The sequence below is a fragment of the Manihot esculenta genome, chromosome 17 (assembly GCF_001659605.2).
Source record: "Manihot esculenta cultivar AM560-2 chromosome 17, M.esculenta_v8, whole genome shotgun sequence".
NCBI lineage: Eukaryota > Viridiplantae > Streptophyta > Magnoliopsida > Malpighiales > Euphorbiaceae > Manihot > Manihot esculenta.
This window is the reverse complement of record NC_035177.2, coordinates 32,566,574-32,591,200: the sequence shown is the minus strand read 5'-3', so window position 1 is coordinate 32,591,200 and position 24,627 is coordinate 32,566,574. Positions and strand designations below refer to the sequence as shown.

General features: G+C 34.9%; 1 protein-coding gene across 12 annotated transcripts in view; it reads left to right on the top strand.

Annotated features, from left to right (window-relative positions):
* The window catches only part of LOC110605316 (protein farnesyltransferase subunit beta-like), a 33,967-nt gene extending 13,562 nt beyond the window's left edge, over window positions 1-20,405 (top strand). Inside the window, exons 8-18 of one of the 12 annotated variants that reach the window (XM_043952685.1) lie at window positions 2,228-2,273; window positions 2,382-2,466; window positions 3,184-3,277; window positions 14,384-14,448; window positions 18,374-18,430; window positions 18,617-18,659; window positions 18,727-18,813; window positions 18,888-19,047; window positions 19,217-19,287; window positions 19,672-19,831; window positions 19,978-20,137. In XM_043952685.1, the coding sequence (XP_043808620.1) occupies window positions 3,230-3,277; window positions 14,384-14,448; window positions 18,374-18,430; window positions 18,617-18,659; window positions 18,727-18,813; window positions 18,888-19,047; window positions 19,217-19,287; window positions 19,672-19,831; window positions 19,978-20,003 (717 nt within the window). In that variant the 5' untranslated portion in view covers window positions 2,228-2,273; window positions 2,382-2,466; window positions 3,184-3,229 and the 3' untranslated portion in view covers window positions 20,004-20,137. Of the gene's footprint in view, window positions 1-2,227; window positions 2,274-2,381; window positions 2,467-3,183; window positions 3,278-13,852; window positions 14,449-18,342; window positions 18,431-18,585; window positions 18,660-18,726; window positions 18,814-18,887; window positions 19,048-19,216; window positions 19,288-19,671; window positions 19,832-19,977 lie in introns of those variants that run through there. The other 11 variants (XM_043952684.1, XM_043952689.1, XM_043952690.1 and 8 more) reach the window with 11 other exon arrangements.
* Window positions 20,406-24,627: the final 4,222 nt, after the last annotated feature.

Genomic DNA, 24,627 nt, shown 5'->3' with positions numbered 1-24,627 from the left:
CTCATGTGTGCCTCGTACCTATTTTAAATGTGGTTGGGGTATATGTACTCTTTTAGAAGTTGCATTGGAAGATTATTTTTTTTTTGTCCATCTTATTATGTAGCTTTTTCATGATTCCTATGCCTTCATGCAGGTAAAAAAAGCACAGTTGGCACTACACAATAATATACTGGCAGTAGATGAAAAGGAAGCCAAAACTTGATTGATTCTTTCTAATTTTTATTGAAGTAATAGAGTTTCTTATTGTTATATATTAGTAGAGTGGGACACGATGATGTTTTTCTTTTAAATTTTGTTTTTCATTTAAACATGTTTTTGAAATCTAATTTTATTCATACAAATTATATACTTGGATAAGCTTCTTTTCTATACTATAATATAAATATGAGTTATCTAGGAATAGTTCATCTAAAATCAATTAGTGTTGGTGTGTTGGAGTGTTTGGATGTTTAAGTGTTTAGATGTTAAGGAGTTGAAGCGTTAAGTGTTAAAGTGTGCGTTTATGTGTTACGTGTGAAGTGTTAAAGTGGGTGCTTAAGTGTTATTGTTAAAGTGTGTGTTTAAGTGTTAAGTGTTAAAGCGTTTTTTCAAGTGTGAAGTGTGATGTTTAAGTGTTAGTGTTTGTTAACTGTTTGTGAAGTGTTTTGTAAGTGTTAGTTAAGTGCAATTGTTTGTGAACTATTTATGGAAATGTGAAGTGTTATGTGTGTTTAGGTCTTAAGGTGTTAGTGTTAAGGTGTTAAGTGTTTATGTGTGAAGTGTGATGTTTAAGTCGTAGTGTTTGTTAAGTGTTAGTGCTTATGAACTTTGATGTGTTTGTGTTAAGGTGTTAAATGTTAAAGTGTTAAGTGTTTGTTTTTAAGTGTTAAGTGTGAAGTGTGTAGTTTGAAGTGTAAAGTGGTGTGAAGTGTTGAAGTGTTTGGATGTTTGGGTGTATAGGTGTTAAGTGTGAACAGTCATGTTTAATTGTTTATTTAAGAATTAGTGTTTGTTAAGTGTTAGTATTTGTTAAGTTCTTGTGAAGTGTGTAAGTGTTTTGTTAAGTGCTTGTTATGTGTAAGTTTTTTTTGAAGTGTATGTTGAAGTGTGAAGTGTGAGTGTGTTTGTGCGATTATGCGTTTATGTGTTAAGGTGTTAAGTGTTTAAGTGTGAAAGTGTGATGTTTAAGTGTTAGTGTTTGTTAAGTGTGAAGTGTGAGTGTGTTTGTGTATTAAGGTTTCCAGGTGTTCAAATGTGAAAGGTGTTTAAATGTGAAAGTGTGATGTTTAACTGTTAGTGTTTGTAAAGTGTTTGCTCAAGTATTTGTTAACTGTTTTTTGCGTGTTTATTAAGTGCTTCTTGAGTGTTTATTAAGTGTTTGTACATACAGTGAAGTGTGAAATTTACGTGTGATGTTTAAATATTTGTTTAAGTGTTAGTGTTTGTTAAATGTTTATGAAGTATTAGTGTTAGTGTTGTGTTACGGTTAGGGTTAGGGGTTAGTGGTTAGTAGTTGATTTTTAAGGTCTGGTCTTCGTGTTACTTTCATCTAGATATGTCTTTTTCACTTCCTTCCTTCTTCCTCTTTTAAGAAAAAGGAAAAAAAAGTAAACACTATTTTTTATGTTGATATTATAGAGAAATTTATATACAAAAGGTAGATTTTGCAATTTATGATCATAATTATTTTTTCCTGTTTGCAATTTATTTTTTTTTCATGTGCTTTTTTGATTTTATTCTATAGATGCAGGATTTTTTGATTTTCTGTTTGTAGTGTGATATTTAAGTGTTAGTGTTTGTGAAGTGTTTGTTAAAGTATTTATTAACTGTTTTTTGTGTGTTTGTTAAGTGTTTGTGAAGTGTTTGTACAAACACTTAAGTGTGAAGTTTGCGTGTGATGTTTAAATGTTTGTTCAAGTGTTAGTGTTTGTTAAGTGTTTGTTAAGTGTCTATGAAGTGTTAGGGTTAGTGTGGGGTTACGGTTAGGATTAGGGGTTAGTGGTTAGTAGTTAGTAGTTGATTTTTAAGGCCTGTGATCTTCGTGTTACTTTCAACCAAATAGGTCTCTTTCTTTTCCTTCCTATTTCCTCTTTTAAGAAAAAGAAAAAAAAAGTAAATATTCTTTTTTGTGTTGATATTATAGAGAAATCCATATATAAATGGTTGATTTTGCAATTTGTGATCATAATTATTTTTTCATGTTTGTAGTTCATTTTTTTTCATGTGCTTTTTTTATTTTATTCTGTAGGTGCAGGACTTTCTGATTTCCTTTATTTATAATTCCTAAAACCCGAGTAATTTTCAACTACCATCTTTTTTAACCATCTCTATTGATTATTGGTTTGAATGCGTCACAGCTTACAAAGTTGAGAAGAAAGTGACATTTTTTTATTGTTTGAAAGGTGAACTTGGACATTGAAAATTATGAATTTTCTGGATATCAAGTTGAGAAGAGACAATGATATCAGTACTGAAGAAATTTATCAGGTAAGCTTAACTTTCACTCTTTTGATTATTTTTGTGTCTGATGCTAGGAGAAACCAGAAAGAATTGTTAGCTAGCTGGCTTCTTGTTAATAATTTCTTTTTCTTTTTTGCATGTTAATAAACTGTCTAGGTATTTATCCACTGCTGAACCCATCAGCCACTGTGGCTTGCAATAGCTTTATGCCCGTTGTGTATTCTTGCAACCTGTAGGTTGTTCCTCATGTTATAGATGCTAGTAAAAATGGATTGAACGTGTAGCAATGATGCCAGTGGAAGGCATGTCCAGACCTACTAATGTGTGTGTCATTGAATTAGATGGCATTATAGGTACACTTATAATAAATGACATGAACATTTATTTTCAAAGTTTTCTTTTTGTTACAACAAACTTTCATGCTTGCTGGAGATTTTGAGTCCATGCCATTTATTGAGGTTTTAGGACAGTTCTCATATTGAGTTGGTACGAGCATATGAATTTATAAATTCATATGATGATGCAATTTGAGTGCTCTAGTTTATTTTTGCAGTTGATCTCTGTCTTCTCATAAATCACTCTTTTGTTTGAGGACCTACTAACTTTTGCTCGACTTATGTCTGCCTTGTACCTGTTTTAGATGTGGTTGGAGTACAAGTACTCTTTTAGAAGTTGCATTGAAAGATCATTTTCTTTTTGCGTCTTATTATGTAGTTTTTTCACGATTCCTATGCCTTCATGCAGGTGGAAGAAGCACAATTGGCACTGCGCAACAATGTATTGGCAGTAGATGAAGAGGAAGCCAAAACTTGACGGGTGCCTTCTAATTCTTATTGCAGTAATAGAGTTTTTTCTTCTATATATTATTTAAGTGGGGCATGGAGATGATTTTTTTAATATTTAAATATTTAAATTTTGTTTTGCGTTTAAACATGTTTTTGATATGTAGTTTTATTCATACGAATTATAGACTTGCATAAGCCTCTTTTCTATATTATAATATAAGTGTGAGTTCTCTAGGAATAATACATCTAAAATCAATTAGTGTTGGTATGTTGGGGTGTTTAGGTGTTAATGTGTTGAAGTGTTAAGAATTAAAGTGTGTGTTTAAGTGTTAAGTGTTAAAGTGTTTTTTTAAGTGTGAAGTGTGAATTGTGAAGTGCCGTGAAGTGTGATATTTAAGTGTTTGTTTAAATGTTAGTGTTTATTAACTGTTTGCTTGTGAAGTGTTTTGCAAGTAATAGCTAAGTGCTTGTTAAGTATAATTGTTTGTGAAGTGTTTATTGAAGTGTGAAGTGTGAGCTGTTTGTGTGTTTGTGTATTTAGGTGTTACGGTGTTAAGTGTTCTTGTGTGAAGTGTGATGTTTAAAACTGTCCAGAAAGAATCATCAGCTAGCTAACTTCTTGTGAAGTGTGAAGTGTAAAGTGTGAACTGTGAAGTGTGTAGTACTGTAATGAAGCGTGAAGGGTGAAGCGTGAAGTAGTTTGAAGAAGTGAAGTAGTGTGAAGTGTGAAGTGTGAAGTGTGCAGTGGTACAAGGGTGTTTAAGTGTGCAGCGTGAAGCGTGAAGTAGTGTGAAGTGTGAAGTGTGAAGTAGTGTTGCAAGGGTGTAAAAGTGTGTTGTGTGTTGTGTGTTGTGTGAAGCGTGAAGTAGTGTGAAATGATGGAGTGCTATAAGGGTGTTTAAGTGTGTAGTGTCAAGTGTGAAATAGTGTAAAATAGTGTGAAGTGTGAAGTAGTGTAAAATGTGAAGTGTGAAGTAGTGTTAAGTGTGAAATGGTGTGAAGTAATGTGAAGTGTGTGAAGTGTAAAGTGTGAAGTGTGAAGAAGTGTGAAGAAGTGTGAACTGTGAAGTGTGTAGTACTGTGATGAAGCGTGAAGGGTGAAGCGTGAAGTAGTGTGAAGTGTGAAGTGTGAAGTATGAAGAAGTGTGAAGTGTGAAGTAGTGTTGCAATGGTGTTAAAGTGTGTTGTGTGTTGTGTGAGGCGTGAAGTAGTGTGAAATGATGCAGTGTTATAAGGGTGTTTAAGTGTGTAGTGTGAAGTGTGAAATAGTGTGAAATGTGAAGTAGTGTAAAATGTGAAGTGTGAAGTAGTGTTAAGTGTGAAATAGTGTGAAGTAGTGTGAAGTGTGTGAAGTGTAAAGTGTGAAGTAGTGTGAATTCTGTGCAGGCTGCATTGGCAAGGGTGCAAGGGTGTTTAAGTATTAAGAGTTTAGGTGTTTAAGTATTTATGTGAAAGTGTGTAGTGTTAAGTGTTAAGTGTTAGTGTTTTTTAAGGGTTTATGTGTGAAAGTGTGTAGTGTGATGTTTAAGTGTTAGTGTTCTTAACTGTGAAGTGTGTAAGTGTGTTTATGTGTTGGGGTGTTAAGTATTTAAGTGTGGAAGTGTGCAAGTGTGTTTAGGTGTTTAGGTGTTTAGGTGTTTAAGTGTTTATGTGTTAAAGTATGTAGTGTGAAGTGTGATGTTTAAGTGTTAGTGTTTCTTAAGTGTGAAGTGTGCAAGTGTGTTTGTGTGTTAAGGTGTTAGGTATTTAAGTTTGGAAGTGTGAAAGTGTGAAGTGTGATGCGTTAGTGTTTGTGAAATATTTGTTAAGTAGGTGCTCAAGTGTTAAGTATTAAAGTGTGTTTATGAGTTGAGTGTTAAAGTGCTTTTTCAAGTGTGAAGAGTATTGTTTAAGTTTTAGTGTTTGTTAAATATTTGTGAAGTGTTTTGTAAGTGTTAATTAAGTGCTTCTTAACTGTAATTGACGTGTGAAGTGTTTGTGTATTTAGGTGTTAAGGTGTTTGTGTTAAGTGTTTAAGTGTGAAGTGTGCGGTTTAAGTTGTAGTGCTTGTTAAATGTTAGTGTTTGTGAAGTTTGAAATGTAAAGTGTTTGTGTATTTGTATTCATGTGTTAAATGTTAAAGTGTTTATTTAAGTATGAAGTGTTAAAGTATTTGTTTTTAAGTGTGAAGTATGTAGTACGAAGCATAAAGTTATTTGAAGTGGTTTGAAGTGGTTAAGTGTATGTGTATTTGGGCGTTTAGGTGTTAAGTGTGAATTGTGATTTTTAAGTTTTTGTAAAGTGTTTTTGAAATGTTTGTTCGGTGCTTGTTAAGTGTTTGGTGAAGTATTAGAGTGTGGAGTGTGGAGTGTGGAGTGTGAAGAAGCGTGAAGTGTGAAGAAGTGTGTAGTGTGAAGTGTGAAGCAGTGTAAAGTGTGAAGTAGTGTGAAAAAGTGTGAAGCGTGACGTGTGCACAGGGTGCAGTGGCAAGGGTGTTTAAGTGTTAAGTATTTAGGTGTTTAAGTGTTTATGTGTAAAAGTGTCTAGTGTTAATTGTTAGTATTTTTTAAGGGTTATGCGTGAAAGTGTATACTTTGAAGTGTGATGTTTAAGTGTTAGTATTTTTAAGTGTGTTTGTGTGTTAAGGTGCTAAGTATTTAAGTGTGGAAGTGTATTTAAGTTTTAAATGTTTAGGTATTTAACAGTGGAAATGTGCAAGTGTGTTTAGGTATTTAAGTGTTTATGTGTAAAAGCGTGTAGTGTGAAGTGTGATGTTTAAGTGTTAGTGTTTCTTAAGTGTGAAGTGTGCAAGTGTGTTTGTTTGTGTTAAGGTGTTAAGTATTTAAGTATGAAAGTGTGAAGTGTGATGCTTAAGTGTTATTGTTTGTGAAACATTTGTTAAAGTAGGTAGTTAAGTGTTAGGTATTAAAGTTTGTGTTTAAGAGTTAAGTGCAAAAGTGTTATTTCAAGTGCGAAGTGTGATGTTTAAGTGTTAGTGTTTGTTAAATATTTGTGAAGTGGTTTATAAGTGTTATTTAAGTGCTTGTTAATTGTAATTGACGTGTGAAGTGTTTGTGTATTTAGGTGTTAAGGTGTTTGTGTTAAGTGTTTAAGTGTGAAGTATGCGATTTAAGTTGTAGTGCTTGTTAAATATTAGTGTTCGGGAAGTTTAAAGTGTGAAGTGTGTTTGTGTTTAGGTGTTAAATGTTAAACTGATTATTTAAGTATGAAGTGTTAAAGTATTTGTTTTTAAGTCTGAAGTATGTAGTATGAAGTATAAAGTAATGTGAAGTGGTTTGAAGTAGTTAAGTGTTTGGGTGCTTGGATGTTTAGATATTAAGTGTGAAGTGTGATTTTTAAGTCTTTTTTTAAGTGTTAATATTTTTAAGTACTTGTAAAGTGTTTTTGAAATGTTTTTTCGGTGTTTGGTGAAGTGTACGAGTGTGAAATGTGAAGTGTGAAGTAGTGTAAAGTAATGTGAAGAATGAAGTGTGAAGTGTGTAGTTGTGTGATGAAGTGTGAAGCGTGAAGTAGTGTGAAAATGTGTGAAGTGTGGAGTAGTGTGAAGTGTACAGCAATGCAAGGGTGTTTAAGTGTTATGTGTGTTATGTGTTGTGTGAAGCGTGAAGTAGCGTGAAGTGTTGTGAAGTGTGAAGTAATGTGAAGTGTGAAGTGTTGTGAAGTGTGAAGTAATGTGAAGTGTGAAGTAATGTAAAGTGTGAACTATGCAGTGTGCAGAGTGTTTAAGTGTAAAGTAGTGTGAAGTGTGAAGTGTAAAGTGTGAAGTAGTGTGAATAAGTGTGAAGTGTGTGCAGAGTGCAGTGGCAAGGCTGCAAGGGTGTTTAAGTGTTAAGTGTTTATGTGTGAAAGTGTGCAGTGTGTAGTGTTAAGTGTTAGTTTTCTTAAGGGTTTATGTGTGAAAGTGTGTAGTGTGAAGTGTGACATTTAAGTGTTAGTGTTCTTAAATGTGTAAATGTGCTTGTGAGTTAAGGTGTTAAGTATTTAAGTGTGGAAGTGTGCATGTGTGTTTAGGTGTTAAGTATTTAGGTATTTAAGTGTGGAAGTATTAAGTGTTTAGGTATTTAAATGTTTAATTGTGAAAGTGTTAAGTGTAATGTGTAAGTGTTAGTGTTTTTTAAGTGTGAAGTGTGCAAGTGTGTTTGTGTGTTAAGTATTTAAGTTTGGAAGTGTGAAAGTGTGAGGTGTGATGCTTAAGTGTTAGTGTTTGTGAAACATTTGTTAAAATGGGTGCTTAAGTGTTATGTATTAAAGTGTGTGTTTTAGAGTTAAGTGTTAAAGTGTTTTTCTAAGTGTGAAATATGATGTTCAAGTGTTAGTGATTGTTAAATATTTGTGAAGCGTTTTGTAACTGTTAAATGCTTTTAAATGTAATTGACGTGTGAAGTGTTTATTGATGTGTGAGGTGTTTGTTTATTTAGGTGTTATGTGTTTAAGTGTGAAGTGTGCGGTGTAAGTTGTAGTGTTTGTTAAATGTTAGTGTTTGTGAAGTTTAAAGTGTGAAGTGTTTGTGTGTTTGTGTTCAGGTGTTCAAGTGTTAAATGTTAAAGTGTTTATTTAAGTATGAAGTGTTAAAGTATTTGTTTTTAAGTGTGAAGTATATAGTATGAAGCATAAGGTAATGTGCACCGGTTTGAAGTAGTTAAGTGTTTGTGCGTTTTGGTGTTAAGTGTGATTTTTAAGTGTTTTTTTAAGTGTTAGTATGAAGCGTAAAGTGATGTGAAGTGGTTAAGTGTTTGTGTGTTTGGGTGTTTAGGTGTTAAGTGTGAAATATGATTTTTAAGTGTTTTTTTAAGTGTTAAAATTTGTTAAGTCATTGTAAAGTGTTTTTGAAATGTTTTGTTCGGTGCTTGTTAAGTGTTTGGTTAAGTGTTGCAGTGTGAAGTGTTGAAGTGTTTGGTGAAGTTTGAAGTGTGAAGTAGTGTGAAGGCTGAAGTGTGTAGTACTGTGATGAAGCGTGAAGTAGTGTGAAAAAGTGTGAGGTGAAGTGTTGTGAAGTGTGAAGTGTTGTGAAGTGCGAAGTGTGAAGTAGTGCGAAGTGTGAAGTATGCAGTGTCGTGTGAAGTAGTGTGAAGTGTGAAGTGTGAAGCGTGAAGTGTAAAGTATGAAGAAGTGCGAAGTGTGAAGTGTGAAGAGTGTGCAGGGTGCAGTGGCAAGGGTGTTTAGGTGTTTAAGTGTTTATGTGTGAAAGTGTCTAGTGTTAAATGTTAGTGTTTCTTAAGAGTTCGTGTGAAAGTGTGTAGTGTGAATGTGATGTTTAAGTGTTAGTATTTTTAAGTGTGTTAGTGTGTTTGTGTGTTAAGGTGTTAAGTATTTACGTGTGGAAGTGTGTTTAGCTGTTAAAGTGTTTAGGCATCTAAGTGTGGAAGTGTGCAAGTGTGTTTAGGTTTTAAGTGTTTAGGTATTTAAGTGTTTATATGTGAAAGTCTGTAGTGTGAAGTGTGATGTTTAATTGTTAGTGTTTCTTAAGTGTGAAGTGTGCAAGTGTGTTTGTGTGTTAAGTATTTAAGTTTGGAAGTGTGAAAGTGTGAAGTGTGATGCTTAAGCGTTAGTGTTTGTGAAACATTTGTTAAAATGGGTGCTTAAGTGTTAAGTATTAAAGTGTGTGTTTTAAGTGTTAAGTATTAAAGTGTGTGTTTAAGAGTTAAGTGTTAAAGTGCTTTTTCAAGTGTGAAGTGTGATGTTCAAGTGTTAGTATTTATTAAATATTTGTGAAGTGTTTTGTAAGTGTTAGTTAAGTGCTTGTTAAGTGTAAATGTTTGTGAAGTATTTATTGATGGGTGAAGTGTTTGTGTATTTAAGTGTTAAGGTGTTTGTGTTAAGTATGAAGTGTGCGGTTTAAATTGTAGTGCTTGTTAAATGTTAGTATTTGTGAAGTTTGAAGTGTGAAGTGTCTGTGTCTTTGTGTTCAGGTGTTAAATGTTAATGTGTTTATTTAAGTATGAAGTGTTAAAGTATTTGTTTTTAAGTGTGAAATATGTAGTATGAAGTATAAAGTGGTGTGAAGTGGTTAAGTGTTTGTGTGTTTAGGTGTTTAGGTGTTAAGTGTAAAGTGTGATTTTTAAGTGTTAATATTTGTTAAGTGTCTGTAAAGTGTTTTTGAAATGTTTTATTCGGTGCTTGTTAAGTTTTGGTGAAGTATTGGAGTGTGAAGTGTGAAGTATAAAGTGTGAAGTGTGAAGAGTAAAGAGTGAAGTGTGAAGTGTGAAGTGTGAAGTAGTGTGAAGTGTGAAGTAGTGTGAAGTGTGAAGAAGTGCGAAGTGTGTAACACTGTGATGAAGTGTGAAGGGTGAAGCGTGAACCGTGAAGCAGTTTGAGGAAGTGTGAAGAAGTGAAGTGTAAATAAGTGTGAAGTGTGCAGTGGTGCAAGGGTGTTTAAGTATTATGTGTGTTGTGTGAAGCGTGAAGTGTGAAGTAGTGTTGCAAGGGTGTTTAAGTGTTAAGTGTGTTGTGTGTTGTGTAAAGCGTGAAGGAGTGTGGAGTGTGAAGTGTTGTGAAGTGATTTAGTGGTACAAGGGTGTTTAAGTGTGAAGTGTGAAGTGTGTGCAGGGTGCAGTGGTAAGGGTGCAAGGGTGTTTAAGTGTTAAGTGTTTAGGTGTTTAAGTATTTATGTGAAAGTCTGTAATGTTAAGTGGTAAATGTTAGTTGTAGTGCTTGTTAATTGTTTGTGTGTTTGTGTTTAAGTGTTAAATGTTAAAGTATTTATTTAAGTATGAAGTGTGAAAGTATTTGTTTTAAATGTGAAGTATGTAGTATGAAGCGTAAAGTGATGTGAAGTGGTTAAGTGTTTGTGTGTTTGGGTGTTTAGGTGTTAAGTGTAATGTGTGATTTTTAAGTGTTTTATTAAGTGTTAGTGTTTGTGAAACATTTGTTAAAATGGGTGCTTAAGTGTTAAGTATTAAAGTGTGTGTTTTAAGTGTTAAGTATTAAAGTGTGTGTTTAAGAGTTAAGTGTTAAAATGTTTTTTCAAGTGTGAAGTGTAATGTTCAAGTGTTAGTATTTATTAAATATTTGTGAACTGTTTTGTAAGTATCAGTTAAGTGCTTGTTAAGTGTAATTGTTTGTGAAGTATTTATTGATGGGTGAAGTGTTTGTGTATTTAAGTGTTAAGGTGTTTGTGTTAAGTATGAAGTGTGCGGTTTAAATTGTAGTGCTTGTTAAATGTTAGTATTTGTGAAATTTGAAGTGTGAAGTGTCTGTATCTTTGTGTTCAAGTGTTAAATGTTAATGTGTTTATTTAAGTATGAAGTGTTAAAGTATTTGTTTTTAAGTGAGAAATATATAGTATGAAGTATAAAGTGGTGTGAAGTGTGCGGATTAAGTTGTAGTGTTTATTAAATTTTAGTGTTTGTGAAGTTTGAAGTGTGAAGTGTTTGTGTTCAGGTGTTAAATGTTAAAGTGTTTATTTAAGTATGAAGTATTATAGTATTTGTTTTGAAGTGTGAAGTATGTAGTATGAAGTATAAAGTAATTTGAAGTGATTTGAAATAGTTAAGTGTTTGTGTGTTTGGGTGTTTAGGTGTTTTTTAAGTGTTAGTATTTTTTAAGTCCTTGTAAAGTGTTTTTGAAATGTTTTGTTTGGTGCTTGTTAAGTGTTTGGTGAAGTGTTGGAGTGTGAAGTAGTGTAAATTAGTGTGAAGAATGAAGTGTGAAGTGTGAAGTGTGAAATGTGAAGTGTATAGTAGTGTGATGAAGCGTGAGGCGTGATGTAGTGCGAAGATGTGTGAAGTGTTGTGAAGTGTGCAGTGATGCAAGGGTGTTTAAGTGTTATGCGTATTGTGTGTTGTGTGAAGCGTGAAGCGAGAAGTAGTATGAAGTGTGAAGTGTTGTGAAGTGCGAAGTATGCAGTGGTGCAAGGGTGTTTATGTGTGAAGTGTGTAGTGTGAAGTAATGTGAAGAAGTTTGAAGTTTGAAGTGTGTGCAGGGTGCAGTGGCAAGGGTGCAAGGGTGTTTAAGTATTAAGTGTTTATGTGTGAAAGTGTGTAATGTTAAGTGTTAAGTGATAGTGTTTCTTAAGGGTTTTTGTGTGAAAGTGTGTCGTGTGAAGTGTGATGTTTAAGTTTTAGTATTCTTAAGTGTGTAAATGTGCTTGTGTGTTAAGATGTTAAGTATTTAAGTGTGGAAGTGTGTTTAGGTGTTAAGTGTTTATCTAATTAAGTGTTTATGTGTGAAAGTGTGTTGTGTGAACTGTGATATTTAAGTATTAGTATTTTTTAAGTGTGAAGTGTGCAAGTGTGTTTGTGTGTTAACGTGTTAAGTATTTAAGTTTGGAAGTGTGAAAGTGTGAAGTGATGCTTAAGTGTTAGTGTTTGTGAAACATTTGTTAAAATGGGTGCTTAAGTGTTAAGTATTAAAGTGTGTGTTTAAGAGTTAAGTGTTAAAGTGCTTTTCCAAGTGTGAAGTGTGATGTTCAATGAAGTGTTTTGTAAGTGTTAGTTAAGTTCTTGTTAAGTGTAATTGATGTGTAAAGTGTTTATTGACGTGTGAAGTGTTTGTGTATTTAGGTGTTAAGATGTTTGTGTTAAGTGTTTAAGTGTGAAGTGTGCAGTTTAAATTGTATTGCTTGTTAAATGTTAGTGTTTGTGAAGTTTGAAGTGTGAAGTGTTTGTGTGTTTGTGTTCAGGTGTTAAATGTTAAAGTGTTTATTTAAATATGAAGTGCTAAAGTATTAAATGTTAAAGTGTTTATTTAAATATGAAGTGTTAAAGTATTTGTTTTTAAGTGTGAAGTATGTAGTATGAAGCATAAAGTGATGTGAAGTGATTTGAAGTGGTTGAGTGTTAAGTATTAAAGTGTGTGTTTAAGAGTTAAGTGTTAAAGTGTTTTTTCAAGTGTGAAGTGTGATGTTCAAGTGTTAGTATTTGTTAAATATTTGTGAAGTGTTTTGTAAGTGTTAGTTAAGTGCTTGTTAAGTGTAATTGTTTGTGAAGTATATATTGACGTGTGAAGTGTTTGTGAATTTAGGTGTTAAGGTGTTTGTGTTAAGTGTTTAAGTGTGAAGTGTGCGGTTTAAGTTGTAGTGCTTGTTAATTGTTTGTGTGTTTGTGTTTAAGTCTTAAATGTTAAAGTGTTTATTTAAGTATGAAGTGTGAAAGTATTTGTTTTTAAGTGTGAAGTATGTAGTATGAAGCGTAAAGTGATGTGAAGTGGTTAAGTGTTTGTGTGTTTGGGTGTTTAGGTGTTAAGTGTAATGTGTGATTTTTAAGTGTTTTATTAAGTGTTAGTATTTGTTAAGTCCTTGTAAAGTGTTTTTGAAATGTTTTGTTTGGTACTTGTTAAGTGTTTGGTGAAGGGTTGGAGTGCGAAGTGTTGAAGTGTTTGGTGAAGTATGAAGTGTGAAGTGTGAAGTGTGATGTGTGATGTAGTGTGATGAAGCATGAAGCGTGAAGTAGTGTGAAAAAGCGTGAAGTGTGAAATGTGAAGTAGTATGAAGTGTGAACTGTGAAGTGTTGTGAAGTGCGAAGTGCGAAGTGTGTAGAATGCAAGGGTGTTTAAGTGTTTAGTATTAAGTTTTTAAGTGTTTAAGTGTTTATGTGTGAAAGTGTTTAGTGTGAAGTGTGATATTTAAGTGTTAGTGTTCTTAACTGTGAAGTGTGTAAGTGTGTTTGTGTGTTAAGGTGTTAACTAATTAAGTGTGGAAGTGTGCAAGTGTGTTTAGGTGATAAGTGTTTCGGTATTTAAGTGTTTATGTGTGAAAGTGTATAGTGTGAAGTGTAATGTTTAAGTGTTAGTGTTTCTTAAGTGTGAAGTGTGCAAGTGTGTTTGTGCGTTAAGGTGTTTAGTATTTAAGTTTGGAAGTGTGAAAGTGTGAAGTGTGATATTTAAGTGTTAGTGTTCGTGAAACATTTGTTAAAGTGGGTACTTAATTGTTAACTATTAAAGTGTGTGTTTAGATATTAAGTGTTAAAGTGTTTTTTCAAGTGTGAAGTGTAATATTTAAGTGTTAGTGTTTGTTAAATATTTGTGAAGTGTTTTGTAAGTGTTAGTTAAGTGCTTGTTAAGTGTAGTTGGTTGTGAGGTGTTTATTGACATTTAAAGTGTTTGTGTATTTAGGTGTTAAGGTATTTGTGTTAAGTTTTTAAGTGTGAAGTGTGCGGTTTAAGTTGTAGTGCTTGTTAAATGTTAGTGTTTGTGAAGTTTGAAGTGTGAAGTGTTTGTGTGTTTGTGTTTAGGTGTTAATTGTTAAACTGCTTATTTAAGTATGAAGTGTTAAAGTATTTGTTTTTAAGTGTCAAGCATGTAGTATGAAGCGTAAAGTGGTGTGAAGTGGTTAAGTGTTTGTGTGTTTGGGTGTTTAGGTGTTAAGTGTGAAGTGTGATTTTTAAGTGTTTTTTTAAGTGTTAATATTTGTTAAGTCCCTGTAAAGTGTTTTTGAAATAATTTGTTCGGTGCTTATTAAATGTTTGGTGAAGTATTGGAGTGTAGAGGGTGAAGTGTGAAGAAGTGTGAAGAAGGGTGAAGAAAGGTGAGCCGTGAAGTGTGTAGTAGTGCGTTGAAGCGTGAAGCGTGAAGCGTGAAGGGAGAAGCGTGAAGTAGTGTGAAGAAGAGTGAAGAAGTGAAGTGTGAAGAAGTGAAGTAGTGTGAAGCGTGAAGTAGTGTGAAGCATGAAGTGTGAAGGGTGTTGAAGCGTGAAGCGTGAAGTAATGTGAAGAAGTGTGAAGTGTGAAGTCTGCAGTGGTGCAAGGGTGTTTAAGTGTTATGTGTGTTGTGTGAAGGGTGTAGTAGTATGAAGTGTGAAGTAGTGTGAAGAAGTGTGAAGTGTTGTGAAGTGTGAAGTAGTGTGAAAATGTGAAGTGTGATACTTAAATGTTAGTGTTTGTGAAGTTTAGGTGTTAAGTGTGAAGTGTGATTTTTAAGTGTTTTTTTTAAGTGTTTGTTTGTTTAGGTGTTAAGTGTGAAGTGTGATTTTTAAGTGTTTTTTTTAAGTGTTAGTATTTGTTAAGTCCTTGAAAGTGTTTTTGAAATTTTTTGTTCAATGCTTGTTATTTGGTGAATTGTTTGGTGAAGTGTGAAGTGTGTAGTAGTGTGATGAAGTGTGAAGCGTTAAGAAGTGTGAAGTGTTGTGAAGTGTGAAGTGTGCACTGGTGCAAGGGTGTTTAAGTGTTAAGTGTGTTGTGTGATTCTTCAATGTTGCTTTACTTTGGAATATCTGTTCTAACCAGGTACCAAGTATTCTCAACATTTTGGATGACGAGCTTATTAAGGGTGTTGGTAATTGCATCTTGAGGTTGGTTTTTGTTGGCCTTGGTCATAGTTGTGGAATCATACCTGTTTATTCTCTTTCATTTGTGTAGTGATTTTTAGGCTTTGTTGGTTTACTTACTGGAGTAACTCTGTCAATGCATGTGGAGAACTGTGCTTACAACCCATAAAAGGATCATATTATTGTACTATAAGCTTTCAGGCTTGTTTTACAATAAGAATTATTGCTTAGTAAGGAAGCATGCTCCTGAATAAGATTAACTCTCAAGCCTAGTGCTAAAAAAATTTTCATTTGAATTTTGAAGTGAATTTAGGTGTCCTTCTCTGGAGTCTGTGTGCATTACCACCAGGTTTACTTTATACTGCTTGATGGGCAGTATGTTTCTATTACCGTTTATCTTTCCTTGTAATGCGCATTCTCCTGTTTTATCCTATCTGAAGTTACTGTCCATTTGTTCATGAATTTCTCTGCTGTTATTTTGTGTAAACATACTCAGCCTCTATATTTTTGGAATTGGTTACTGTTTCTGCTATCCTCTTCCCTACAAAAATTGTTAGCTTTCACGTGTGAGTGTGATTAAGGAGTTATTCAAGAATTGATTGCTTGGTCCTGCTGTAGAGGATTATATGAAAGTGTCATTATCGGTTTCTTTTGCTTGGCATAATTTAGGTTATGTGAATGACCATGGATTGACTAGGTTTTGCTAGAGTGCCAGGGTGCAATGTTCACTTGGCTTGTTACTGGACCATATGTATGAGCTAGAATATCAACAAGGGAATTCAGGAAGGTCTCGACTTAATATGGAATTACTTCTTTGTCATTTATATAGAGTTGGATTCATGAGTTCTATTGAATCCCACATCGGTTGTGAAAAGGGGTAACGTGCCTCTTGTATGTACCATAGGTAATCCTCCCGCTTGAGTTACCCTTTGGGGTGAGTTAGGCTCATTGAAAAAAAAATGATATTTTCATGGATACAACATAAAAAGAATTAACCAAATTTACTATGTTTGGAATAGATTCCATTTTGAGAGAGTTAAAAAAGCATTATCTCGTTGAAAGGTTTTATACATCTGCCCCCAAATTTAACAAGTTCCTTCAGAAAACAAAAACCAACGGCAGCTCTTATGGCTATGCTTACTTAACATTTGTAACTGATCTTTCCTAATCTGCTCATTTACATTGTGGATTAGTAATATCTAACTTAAATGATTTTGGATGGCTTGCTTAAGGCTTAATGTATATAAGGGGATATTATAGGCTTATGAAACTATGCATAAGCAAAACTGATAGAGTGAAGAATCTGAAATATAGATGAGAAGGAAAAGGAAGAGAAAGGAGAAAAACTCAGAGGTGATTTATAGCCAATCCTCAGAAGTCATGAGTATAGAATGATTGCCAATAACAACCGTTACCCGTCCACAGCAAGGAAGTTGTATTACAAATCGAAAGGTAGAAGAAAAGATACAAACAAACATGTCCTCTCCTCTATTTATCCATGGCATTTGCAATCATCGCCCGATCATTTGGCAGCAAATTCCTTATAATTAACTCCAGCTGTCCATTCTAGAATAATCCTTGGAAGAACCTTCCTCCTTCTTCAGCCTCTTTCTATAATAAACTTTTAGTGAATTGGATCAACGGCCCACTGTTCCCTTTTCTGCGCTTTTGCTAACAATACTGTCTCCTAAGAGACCAGCCTTGCCCTCAAGGCTGAAGTTTGGAAATTGATTGACAAGGTCATAATAATTCATCAAGGTGGCTTCATCTACTGTTTGTCCCTTCTACTTGATTAGAGCTTGTGATATGTGGCCATTTCTTGTGCTAATTCAGATAGAACCTGATGCTTGCCCACTACTTTTTTGAATTGGAAAACATGGAATGTTGGGAGTATTTTTGTAGAAGCAGGAAGCTGTAGCTTATACACTACACTTCCAACTTTTTGCAGCATATGGAAAGGACCGAAATAGCGAGGAGAGAGCTTTTGATTACTTTCTTTAGAGTGGGCTGGCAGTGAGGCCTAAATTTCAGAAAAATAGAATCTCCCACCTCGTATTGAACATCTATTCCATGCTTATCAGCAAACCTTACCATTCGTCGTTGAGCCCATTTCAGATTGTAAGTCAATTGTCTCAATAATTCATCTCGGATGACCAATTCTTGGGCTACTGCTTCTGTTTTAGTCTTGCCAGGTAAAAACTGTAGTGTTGGAGGGATCTGCCATACACTGCTTGATTGAAAGCTAGAGTTGCACGAGTATTCAACCTAAGAGATCCATTTACTTCAGTGATGAGGCTGCTCGGATGTGAAATATTGAAGATAGGTCTACAAGCTTCTATTAAGAATCTTTGTTTGACCATCCGTTTCTAGATGATATGCTGTACTCATTTTCAAACGCGTCCCCTAAAGGCGAAATAACTCCGATAAGAAATGACTTAGAAAAATGGGATCTCGATCACCGACTACAGACTTCGCATGCCATGTAGCCTGATGATCTCTTTAGCAAATAACTCAACGACAATTTTGGAGACATAGAGAATGTGCATACTTTGTATAACGATCCACCACTACAAATATGGTATCAAATCCATTGGACCGAGGTAATCCAATAATAAAATCAAGGGAAATGTCTTCCCAAACCTGATTTGGAGTTGGCAATGGTTGAAGTAATCCGGCTGGAGATGAAGCCTCATACTTCTGTTGTTGACAAATCCAGCATTCTGCCACAAAGTTTTGGATGTGTCTCATTGTTTCTAGCCGATATAGATTAGAAGAAATTCTTTTGTAGGTTTTGAAAGCTCCTGAGTGGCCACCAATTGGCGAGGAATGGAATTCCTTAATTAATTTAGGAATGTGATCTACACGATGGACATAGATGGACATGTTCATGGCAGTTAACAACTCCTCCAAGGTGGACATGTTCGTCTCTATCTGATCGCCCTTCCATCCTTGTTTTGTTCATGAGGGAGAGAAGCATGGCAGGTCGGACCAATATTGATAGAGTGAAGAATCTGAAATATAGATTAGAAGAAAAAGGAAAAACATGAGAAAAACTTGGAGTTGATTCATAGCCATTCCTCAGAAATGATGAATATAGAATGATTGGTAATAACAACCGTTACCGGCCCACAGTAAGGAAGCTGTATTACAAATCGAAAGGTAGAAGAAAAGATAAAAACAAACATGTCCTCTCATATTTATCCATAACGTTTGCAATCATTGCCGGATCATTTGGTAGCAGATTCTTTCTAGCTAACTCCAGCTGTCCACTCTAGAATAATCCCTGGAAGAACCTTCCTCCTTCTTCCTCAACCTCTTTCTATAATAAGCTTTCAGTGAATTGGATCCACGGCCCATTGTTCTCTTTTCTGGGCTTTTGCTAATAGAGTAGAATGGTAAACTTACAGTGAAGGCTCCATGTATACAAGGGGATATCATAGGCTTATGAAATTATACATAAACAAAACCTTCTGATTTCAAAAGGTGTGATCATAGATAGGATTGCATAAGGAACATATGATGTTCCATGCAGGATGTTATCGCAGATAGGAGTTCACCTGCAAATAGGAATCAAATCTTGTGAGGCTGCAACTATGTAGAGAAAAGAAGGCCAGCCTGATGCTTTGCTGCATCAGCAAGTGGCCATAATATATGCAGATAAGGATTCATGCAATTAGTTGGCTGTGTGTGGAATAGGATTTGTTTTCTAAAGCTCTCGTCTGTATTGTGAACTTTAACTGTGTTTGTAAGTGTTCTTATGAGGTTTATTCTCCATTTGGTTAGCTTTCTGAAGTTGCTTTGTTTTTTAAAGCAAATTACATCTACCAAATGAAGCCTTAGCAGAATCCGTTCTTTGCATGTAAATTAATTCATGATGTTGAATTTTGTCTCTATATCTATTTCCTGATTTGTGTGCAGCTAAAAGTATCTCTCTTGTATGCTGCTACAGCTGTCAGAATTATGAAGGTGGTATTGCAGGAGAACCTGGCTCTGAAGCTCATGGTGGGTATGTTCTTTATTACTTTCTCCCTAATCCCTTTCTCTCGCACTATCCCTTGACTGTATTTCTTTAAAAGATAATAAATATGCTAGTTTCCTTGGCCTTGTGTTAATATGTACTTTAAATGTATGGCCTCTGTATCCTTTCATCCCGTGCAAAAGCTTCTCAGAGATCTATGGATTTGATTATCAGGTACACATTTTGTGGATTGGCAGCAATGATTTTGATCAATGAGGTCAATCGTTTCGACTTCATGTAAGTTTCATTAGCTCATATATTTTGATTGTTGGATTTTGTATTAGGACCGGGTGGTTTTTCGACAAGGAGTGGAGTGTGGATTTCAGGGGAGAACAAACAAGTTGGTTGATGGTTGCTACTCCTTCTGGCAGGTGATGTTATATCCTGTTGTCAGTTATTAGTGTTTCTTCATATATATGGTTCATTAACAATGAGAATTAATCAGGGAGGTGTATTTGCATTATTAAAAGGATTACATTCAGTTAATGGTGAACATGTGGCTTTTTCGGATGCTGAAGAAGGAGATAGTGCTACAGATGGCACTTCTGAAGGAGAAGATGGAAATTCCTTGGGGACTGATGAGACTTGCCATATTAAACGGGGAGGTGAGTTCATTTAGAAATGGTAAAGGCATCCTTGTTCCCGTTTTCTTCTATAATGGGATTCTGCTCTTGATCATATTGTGCTCTCTCTAGATTTACATAGTTAATCATGGGATTTCTTTCTGATTGAGTGATTTTGTTATTTGTTTGTGTGCCTGTGGTGCCTTTTCAGTAGGAGATGGAGAAATGGCGCCCCTTTTTCACAGCGTGGCCTTGCAGCAGTACATAATTTTGTGCCCACAGGTATGGATTGAAAAATTAGTACTTTCCATGATATCAAGGAGGAAAAAAAAGGGGTTGGGAGTGGGGTGTGGGGTGTGGGGAGAACTGGGGGAACTGGTGGGAAACGTAATCCTATATGTAATGCTCTGAAAAGCCTGAAGTGTTACGATACTTGAATATCCTAAAATAGGTTTTCGGCATAAGAAATTAGGATTCTTGTAACAGGAACAATTATAAATTAATACTGTAAGCCTCCCATATTCCTTCAATTCTCATTCATCCAGTTAACCTGAGAGTTGAGAGAGTCAACTTATCCCTAACTCTGCCCCACCTGCAACTCAGTGTTCTTCTTTCTATACTTCCCCTTGTATGTAACATGCTGCCTTCTTGGTCTGAAAATGTTAGCTGCTGGTGTTCCACTATCTATTTCAACCATCGCACATTCATTGTTGGATCTCTACTGCCACTTCCACTCCTGCCAACATTATGATTACTCCTGGTGACAGTCGCATCATCAGGATGGCTGCACTGCAATTAGCTAATCATTACCACGCTACTGTATACGGTGAATAAAATATTGCTGACATCATAAACCAGCACCAGCTCCTCTTGAAGGCCATTGTCACTACTTGCGTTGCTGATATTTGATTATCCATGTAATTTAAGTAATTGGTATACATAATAGATTCTTGTGTAATCTTGTCATTGCAGGAACAGAAGGGCGGATTCAGAGATAAACCTGGGAAGGCCAGGGACTATTATCACACGTGCTATTGTTTAAGTGGCCTCTCAGTGTGTCAATATAGCCAGTCGAAGGATGAGCATTCTCCACCGCTGCCAAGGGCGGTGTTGGGTCCCTACTCCAATCTTTTGGAACCCGTCCATCCTCTATACAATGTGGTGCTAAAGCAGTACCACGAGGCTCATGAATTCTTTTCCTCCCAAAGCACATCTTAGTAAGGTAATCTAGAGTTGAGGTGTTGATGCAAATTGATTGTAGCACTCTGAAAGTTTAACCCATTGCATAAATTGTAGGAAAAAGCTTAGCTTTGTATACCATAATTATGGCATTTTCTGGGTTGCAGCATGAGGTGCATTCTATAATTCCACTTCTGATCGATAATTAATATTTCCATTCATGTGTTTTTTCTCCCTAAAATTTGCAGGAAAAGCAGGGCATGCCATTTGCCAACGAGGGTTGGTTGGTGGCATATCTACTGTCTGAATAGTTATTTGTGAAGGCATTTTAAATTTGGCTTACAGCTCAATTTTGCTTGTGTATTTTAACGGCAATTTAGTTCAATAATAAAAAAAAGGAATTTAACTTCTTGGTTTTTGGACTATTAATATATCCATAAAATTTACTCTCAACATTAAGTAGATCTTAAAATTAAGATCAAAAAATTGGGCTAGCACCGCTCCCACATAGTGGAAGCCCAAGGCTTTTCTGGAGGCATTTGGTTAATGTGGAATGATAATTTGATTGTTAATATCCTTCATAATGATAACCAATTTATCCTTTTTAGTTTTGGTGGCAGTTCTTCCCCTCCTTTGTTTGTTTACAGTTGTTTATGGTAGTCCAAAGACTAGCATGTGCGTGAATCTATTGCACAAGCTCTCTTCTTTCAGCGTGTGTAAAATCGAAGCGTGGTGTATTGCAGGGGACTTCAACGCCATTATTAGCAATGATGAGAAAAGAGGGGGATCTGAACGTAGAATTGCTGTATCTAAAGACTTTTTGAACTGCTTTACCACAGAGTAGTTGATTGACCTAGGCTTTAATGGGCCGAAGTTCACTTGGGTGAGAGGAAATTTATTTGAGAGACTTGACAGAGCCGTCTGTAATGGAGCTTGGAGAGTCTGTTTTCCTGAAGGAGCTGTTACTAATCTTCCTAGGTTGAACTCCAATCACAGACCTATTCTTATCAGGCTTGAGAGGTTCAGCCCTCCTCCTAGCAAGGAGAGGCCTTTTAGGTTCTATGCGGCCTGGGTCGCTCATAACAATTTTCAAGAGGTTACTCAGACTGGTTGGGGACAGGCCCCTGCGAGTCTGGCTAATAAAATCGATGATCTGGGGAAGAAGCTTAGAGACTGGAATAAAGAAATCTTTATGAATGTGTTTAAGGAGAAACGACAGCTTTTGGCGAGACTTGAAGGGATTTAGAAATCTCTACAGGTTCAATTCTCAAGCTCTCTTGCTAGGCTTGAAAGAAAGCTTAGTAAGCAACTGGATGTGATTCTTTATAGGGAAGAATTAGTCTGGTACCAAAAGGTTAGAGTGGACTGGATTCAGTGGGGTAATAGAAATACTTCCTTTTTACATGCCAAGACTATCAACAGAAGAAAGAAAAATCGCATTGAAATCCTCAAGGATGGTAATGGGGAATGGGTTGATGACCAGGACACTCTTAGACAAATGGCCTATAATTTCTTGTAGCGCTTATATCAAAGTGACTCGTGGCATATCCCACCCTATCCGATCCGAGATAAGTTCCCAAGTGCATTTGGCCCTTTTTCAAGATATGTTGTCTCCTGTCTCTGCTAAAGAGATTCATGCAGCTCCTTTTGAGATGAAACCTAAGCTCCAGGAAAAGATGGATTCCAAGCAGGGTTTTTTTGTATTCAGAAAAGTTGGGACCTTGTAAAAGATAAGGTGATAACGGAAGTTGAACGGGCGTTAGAGGTAACCAGTTGGATGAGAATTTAAACAACACTCTCATTTCGTTGATCCCCAAGAAGCTGAATCCCCTTTTTATTACTAATTTTAGGCAGATTACGCTGTGCTAAGTGACATATAAGCTCATTACTAAAATTATTAGTAATAGGATTAAGCCAGTTCTACCCAATATTATTGGTCCAAATCAAACGAGCTTTATTCCGGGCCAAAAGATTGTCCATAGTATTGTCATTACTCAAGAGGTTTTACACTCCATGCATACTAAAAAAGGAAAGACAGAGTACTTAGCTCTCAAAGTGGATCTTGAAAAAGCTTATAATCTAATGAGATGGAACTTCTTACAAGACACTTTATCAAATGCATGTTTTTTTAACTAACTTTATCCAAATCATTATGAACTGTGTGACTTCTTCCAATGGAGATCTTATTGAAGTCTTCTAGCCTTATAGAGGTGTAAGACAAGGAGATCCCCTATCTTCCTATTTATTTGTGCTCTGTATGGAGAGATTGGCAGATGGCATAGAGAAAGCTGTGAAAGAAAGTAAATGGAAGCCCATGTGTTTGAGTAGAGTCGCTCCTAACATTTCTTATTTATTTTTTTGCAGATGACCTCATCATCTTTGCGGAAGCTTCAATGGATCAAGCAGTTGTGCTCAATAATGTCTTGGAGAGTTTCTGTCAGAGCTTTGGTAAGCTTCAATGGATCAAGCAGTTGTGCTCAATAATGTCTTGGAGTGTTTCTGTAAGAGTTTTGGTAAGAAAATGAATCGGTCAAAAATTAGAATTTTTTTCTCCAACAATGTAAATCATAAACTCAGAAAGGATATTAGTGGCACCCATGGAGTGCAAATGACTGATGACCTAGGCAAATATCTGGATGTCGCTCTCCTGCATTCCAGAGTGACAAAAAGGAACTTACAGTATGTCCTTGAGAAGATGAAGAAAAAACTTTCAAGTCGGAAGCTAGTAAACTCTCGTTGGCAGGCAAAATTATCTTAGCCCAATCGGTCCTCTTTACGATACCAAATTATATTATGCAAGCTATGCACATTATATGGGGAAGTTTGGAAAAAAGAAATAAATTACATCTTATCCCTTGGACGACCATTATCCAACCCAAAGACAGCGGTGGTTTAGGCTTTCGTGATTCATGTACCATTAACAAAGCCTTTATGCTTAAAATGGCTTGGAAGCTTGTGAATGATGATCAAGGTTTGTGGGCCCAGGATAGTACATCATAGAGGAGGCTTGTTTTAGCTTATATCCAACTATAAAAACTCAAGTTAAAATCGCCGAAGAGGGCCTTTCCCTCCCTCCTGATTTAGATTTTTTTCTCTCTCCATCGAAGGGTTGTACATATTTTTTGTTTTATTTTGCTTCGGATTCCGTATATAAATGGTGGGAGATTATTATAGATCTATTAATTCTTACTCCTTGAGCTTGTTTTGAAGAGGAAACATCTCTAAATAGTTTGCATGTGAAATTGAATACTTGTTAAGGAGACTCTTCTTGAACTGTTGAAGTCTAGAGACAAATCTTTCTCTCTTTGGTTTGCAATTTTAAACATCACTTTTTCTATTTCTTATTAGTTTGTATTGTTTACTTTTTATTATGTTTGCAAGTTCTATGCAATAAGAGATTCGTTCTTCTCATTATCTTCGATAAATATCGATTGACAATGAGATTGTGAGACTCAAAGAGTTCTAAAAGAGCAATTGAGATGCCAAGAAATCACTTTAGCATTCTCTTCACCGATGCTATAGAGTCTGAATTGCATCTCCATAATTCTGTGCCTCCTCCATCTATCTTGAGTTGTTGTGCTTTTCTGCGTCTCCTGTACATCAATCTTGGCTAATGGAGGTCTTGAACGTTGGTGGTGGTAGCTGGTTGTGGTATCACTCTCCCTCTACTAATACTTAAATTAGATTAGGGATTTAAATCTATTAATTGTAATTTGCGTCACTTGTATAGACCATGATTATTTGATATTTTTTTATCGGACCTAAAATTTCTGTTAATTTAATATAAACTTTACCTTTAAAAAAATTTGCCTTTATATTTTTAAAATTAAATATATAATCTCTTGTATTTTCAATTTGTTGAAAAATTAATTATTTTATTTTTTAGCTATTATTATATGAATTAAAATTTTTTTATTTTCTATTTTTTAATTTAAAATATTAATTAAAATTACATTCTTATTGAACACTTTATTCTCTAGTTATTATTTTATAATATATTTCAATTTAATAAATAATTTCAACAAATATTTTTTTTAATCAAATTTCAACAAATATTAAACACTTCAATTTTTCACACATCATTACACAGAATACTTCCATGTCTAATAATACTTCCGTTTCAATGTAAATTATTAAATTAAATTAGTTTTAAATAATTTTATCCTTTAAATATCACTTTTTTTTTGAATCAATTTAAATATCACTTATTAAAACTCTTAATTTTTTACAATTTAAATGAATGAAATAATACATATTTGGAGAATAAATTTATCTTTCTCAAATATTGGACCAATACATAAATTTAAATATTATATTAAAGTTCAAAAATTATTGAGTAATTCTCATATCTTGGATCTAAACAAAATCCGCCCGACCGAACCGTTTACTACTTTAATCATGATTCGTACAGTTCCTGGCTCGCTTCTTCGTCATGTCGACAAA